We start from the raw sequence: 5,553 nt of genomic DNA, 5'->3' as shown, positions 1-5,553 counted from the left end.
CAACTACATACATGTGACTACATCAAAATATACTATTTCTGCCTAGGAAAAGAAATAATCTATTAATGAAGAGTAACCTATTTATACCAAATGCAAACTGGTTTTTGTTATTGTTTGTTTGTTTGTTTGTTTGTTTGTTTGTTTTCCAGGTGAGTTTCCTGAAGTTTGTCCAGGACTATGTCTGTCACCCTGATTGAAAACACAGGTGCATTTCATTATTTAATATATAATCAGGATGCAGAACTCAACTTTATGAAGTCATAGATGAAGAGTCAGTGTCATGAACAAAGCCTATAAAATATTAGCTTTATTTAATATTTTTGAGATCAATGTGCTAGAGAAAAGACTAGAATTCAGAAGTCATATGTACACACTTCTTGGTGTTATGACATTACTTTTTTCTCATTTCAGCAGCACCTAATTGTGTTTTTTCTCCCCTTTTCTCTCTATCCCATTTACTCAGTATGCCTGCATAAAGCTAATAAGGTCCCCAAGGGATGGGGACCTGGCTGTTTTTAATGAACGGAAATACAGAGGTGTGTTACCTGTCCTTAATTCTGTGTGAAACACACACAAAGTATGCATACTTATATCCACATGATTTTATGTCCATCCTCTACTCTACAACATAGGAGGAAACAGTCAGCAAAGCTAGTTCAAATGTGAGTCGTGGAAATGGATCCAGGTATCATCAACTCCAGTGAGATTTAGGGCGGGCTCCTTTCATCAGTGAGGTTTTTTCAGAGATGGGCAGAATCAACACATCAAGGTATTTATGAATAATAACGTATGAGTGAATTTGAAGAATAACCAGATTCCCATTTTTTTAAATCCCTTCTATCTGAAGACTCAAGTTGTCATCATCTTTGGGAAGTATCTTTGATAAACAGTCAGGAAAGACTGTAATCTCCCAATGGTAACTAAACAAGTCATTTTGAGTTTTCTACCTTTCTTAAGGGTGAGGTTTATTGTTAGTTATAGATGATGTTAAAGAATTTTTGTGTTTTTGTGATTTCACTATACTTGTTCTCAAAGCACATTTCTTCTGTTCACATTATCAGCTTAGCACTGATACTCAACATGGCTCAGGAAAATTCCAGCACCATCACTGAGTTGGTCCTTGTTGGATTTTCCAATCATCCTCAAATTGAGATCCCCCTCTTCTTCCTCTTCTCTGGGGTCTACCTGGTCAATCTCTTTGGAAACACAGCTATCATCATCTTGGTGGTAATTGATTCCTGCCTCCAGACACCCATGTATTTTTTCCTCTGCAACTTGGCCTTTCTCAACATATTTTACACCACAGCTGTGGTCCCTAAGATGCTCTTCAACCTCCTTGCTTCTAAGAAAGTTATCTCTTATGAACTCTGCCTTGCTCAGACCTACATATCCCTGTTAATGGGAGCAGCTGAGTGCATTATATTGGCAATCATGGCTCTGGACCGTTATGTGGCCATTTGTTACCCTCTACGATACCTGCTCATCATGAACTGGTCTGTGTGTGTGCAGCTTTCTGTGGGGGCATGGACCATCAGCTTCTTTGCCTCAGTGGTGCCCCTCTACTTCACCATGCTTCCCTTATGTGGCCCTTATATTGTTGACCATATTTTTTGTGAAGTACCTGTTCTTCTTCATATGGTCTGTGCTGATACATCCCTACAGGAGACAATGATGGTGATAGGTGCATCTGGTACCCTCTTGCTCCCCTTCCTCCTTATTACTCTCTCTTACCTTCACATACTGGTTGCTGTGATGAGGATGCACTCAGCAGAGGGTAGGAAAAAGGCATTCTCGGTCTGTAGCTCTCACCTGACTGTGGTGACCATCTACTATGGGACAGGTATGTTCATGTACATGAGGCCGAAATCTCTATATTCAGCTGAGGGTGACAAATTAATTTCCTTATTCTATGCTGTCATCAATCCTACTTTGAACCCACTAATCTATAGTCTGAGGAATAAGGAGGTGACTGGAAACTTGAAGAGACTTTTAGAGAGATGGAGAGTTTCCCGAATTCAAAGGATACTCTCTTGAAATGTTAGTAAAGAGAATTTGCATTTACACTCTTTATTCCTAATGACATATTAGCTTAAAATACATGTAACTGTATGTCAAAAGTATTGAAAATACATCAGTTTATTTTTCTCTGACAGCACTGTACTGCAACTCTCCGTTTCCTGACTAATGTTAAGAGATTATACTATTTTATTGAAAAATTCTGCATATTAGTAATTTATTCCTAACAATTAGAAAGGTACATCTAATGAGGAAAGTGACATTGGGATTTCAGGTCAGGTTTCTCTCTCCATAATGTCACATGCCTCATTTAATTATTCTCCCCTACAATATTGATGTTCTTATTTTTTTCTTTATTAATCAAGTGCCATAGCATCCTTCTTGATTACACTATATTCCATCTATATGTACTTAAATCAATTTAAGTATGGGAGTGTATCTATAGCATAGTAAATATAATCAGACTAAACAATGAAACTTATGGGGAGAAGCCTTCAATGGTTCTCATCAGAGTGCTTCTCAAATATTGTGAAATATGATTCAGATTTTCCTTTCTAAATTGATCAAAGTTTTCATAAAACAGTGTTTTCAAAATGTCACTACATCCCTTTAAAGTTGTGCTTTTACTCAACTAATGGTTTTCTCAGACAGTGTTTTATATCTGTATTGCACACCTCAACTCCGTTTTCACCTTTTCTTAGAAATATTTCCCTAAAAGATAACTTCTCTCACCTTACTGTGAATTATCTTTTCTTTGACCGAGGACTTTAAACCACAGCTTGTTTCATTGCATGTTTTATTTTGTTAAATTCCCACTTTTTTTCAACAACCATGAAATGATCCATTTGGGCTACACAGGAAACATTCACTCTTCTCAGAAACCTCATAATCTAATGCAAAAGAAAGTGCATGCTGACTTTTAACTGCACTACAGGGGAAGAAAACCCTACAGGAAACTGTAGGGACTTCAAGAAAGTCTTCTTTTTAAAGGTTGGTTAAGCTGAGTCATGAAGAATGATAATTCATCACAAGCACATGTCAAAAGAGAAATTTCAACTGGAATTGCAGAATGGAAACAAAAAACAAAAAAAAACCCAAAAAACCCAAAGCAACAACAACAACAAGAACAACAAAAACCCCAAAATTAAATGTTAATAATTCAGTGTGGCTTGGCTGGATTCCACACTACCCTCAAGGAATACATGCGTTTTCTTCGGGCTGGTACAAAATAGAAAAAAGTCATCTTCTTCTTTTTCTTTTTCTTTTTTAACTCTCCTTAATACCAACACCTTGTGCACACTTTATTTGTTGAATTTAATCATATCACTTTATGTGTAATTTAAATATATTTAATTGTTGTTTTTTCTGGTGTTGTTATTTTTGAACGACATCACATTATTCATGTAATTTTTCTTTCTTTTTCAATGTGGTATGCCTTTCATTTTCTATTAATGTGGAGAGGTGGTGATTTTTTACGAACTTTACAGCTAAAGCAGCTAATACCATATATGAAAGTCATTTATGCCTCATTTTCTGTATAAGAAATTTAAAACAAAAATATTTATGACACAATTGTTAAAGAGTTACAAGAAAGGTTTTCTGTGCATAAAATTTTAATAGCTCTTTAGAGAATTAAATTCCTTCCTTTTTCCTAAGACTGGATATTCAAAGTATTTTTGTTTCCTTAAGCCACATACTACATCATAAATATTTCTGGCAACATCTACAACATTACTCTCAATAGTTTTTATCTAAGGATATTGAAATGTCCCTGGGTGCCTGTGGGCTCAGTTGGTTAAGTGTCTGCCTTCAGCTCAGGTCATATCCCAGAGTTCTGGGATTGAGCCCCACATGGGACTCTCAGCTCAGCCGGGGGTCTGCTTCTCCCTCTTCCACTCCCCCCTGCTTGTGCTCTGTCTCGCTATCTCTCTCTCTCAAATAAATAAGTAAAATCTTAAAAAAAAGGAAGAAATGTCCCTATTTTTATGTTCATGGGGGTATGTTTGTTGTGTGATGCAATGTAACTCTTGTCTGGCAGTTCATGTCTATAGACATTATTTCTTCATTGTGGAGAATCTGACTCCATGGGACAAGTAGTTACCCAACTAATGATCCTGAAATAAGATTAGCTTACCATGGCCTCTCCCTTCCACTTCTGTGATAGTTCCTGGGGATTCATGAGTGTGATTCTAACTTTTAATGAGTATATTTTACTCTGAGAGCAAATACTGATAATAAAGTAAGTTTAAGATGAGTGACATAAGTTAGTTCCTACGAGGCTCAATATATTTACCGATTAAACACTAAGAATTTAGAAAGGAGGGTAATTATGTGAGGTTAAGTATGTCGTTAACCAAAATTACTGTTTTGCAATATATAAGTATATCAAATAATCACACCATACACCTTAAGCTTACACAAAGTCAGTTATGTCAATAAAACTGGGGAAAGCAAGGGAAGAAGAAAGGGGGGAATAAACAGAAGGGGGAATGGACCACGAGAGACTATGGACTCTGGGAAACAAACTGAGGGCATCAGAGGGCAGGAGGGTGGGAGATTGGGATAGGCTGGTGACGGGTAGTAAGGAGGGCACATATTGCATGGTGCACTGGGTGTTATATGCAACTAATGAATCATGGAACTTCACATCAAAAACAAGGGATGTGCTGTATGGTGACTAACATAATATAATAAAAAATATTATTATATAAAAAAAGAAAAGAAAAGAACTGCTATGCTCCGCGGTTGCAGGGAGCAGTAAATGAGAAAACAAAAACAAAAAAAGCCAAAAAAAAAACACCTGGGGAAAGTAAAAAAATGATACCTAGAGTAACGTTTTGTAAGAATAACCTTAAAGCATTTGACTGGTCCCCCAAATAAGAAATGAACACATGTACACATACATGCACACCTCACATATTTGAAGAGAAGATTATCAGCTTCAGGAGAATGACATATTTTTTATTTTCAATTACTTTTATTGAGATATAATCAACAAATAGATTATATTTACATGTATATATATATATTTAAAGATAGCAAGATGATTAATTTATACTGGTATATGTTATGAAATAATTATCACAATTAAGATAATTACCATTTTATTGTGAAATAATTACCACAATTAAGATAATTACCATTTTATTACCACATTATTAACATTTTTTTTTCGTGGAGAATCATTAAGATCTACTCTCCAAGCAAGTCTCGATTATACAATATAGTAATATTAACTATACTAACTGTGTTGTACATTAGGTCTTCAGAATTTGTTCAAGTCCAAACAAATGTGTACCCCTTGACCAAGATCTCCTCATTTCCCACAGCACCCAGCCCCTGACAACACCATTCTCCTTTTAGTTTCTGAGTTTTATTTTTGTTTGTTTGTTTTTGTTTCTGTTTGTAGATTCTATGTTAATGACACCCTGCTGTATTTGTCTTTTCTTCTCTGTCTTATTTTACTTAACGTAATATCTTCCCAGTTCAACCAGGTCATCCAAATCACAAAATGTACTCCTCCTTCATGGCTGAATA

At 35.8% G+C, this 5,553-nt stretch overlaps 1 protein-coding gene across 1 annotated transcript; it reads left to right on the top strand.

Moving 5' to 3' along the window:
* The first annotated feature begins 1,080 nt into the window (after positions 1-1,080).
* On the top strand, positions 1,081-2,034 carry LOC103680365 (olfactory receptor 2A12-like). Its single transcript, XM_008709901.1, has one exon. It carries the CDS (start codon positions 1,081-1,083, stop codon positions 2,032-2,034), a length of 954 nt encoding a protein of 317 aa, XP_008708123.1.
* The last annotated feature ends 3,519 nt before the right edge of the window (positions 2,035-5,553 follow it).

This window comes from Ursus maritimus, unplaced genomic scaffold (assembly GCF_017311325.1).
Source record: "Ursus maritimus isolate PB19 unplaced genomic scaffold, ASM1731132v1 scaffold_5, whole genome shotgun sequence".
NCBI classification, from domain to species: Eukaryota; Metazoa; Chordata; class Mammalia; order Carnivora; family Ursidae; genus Ursus; species Ursus maritimus.
Note: the sequence above shows the minus strand (reverse complement) of the source record. Positions and strands in the feature narration are given on the sequence as shown.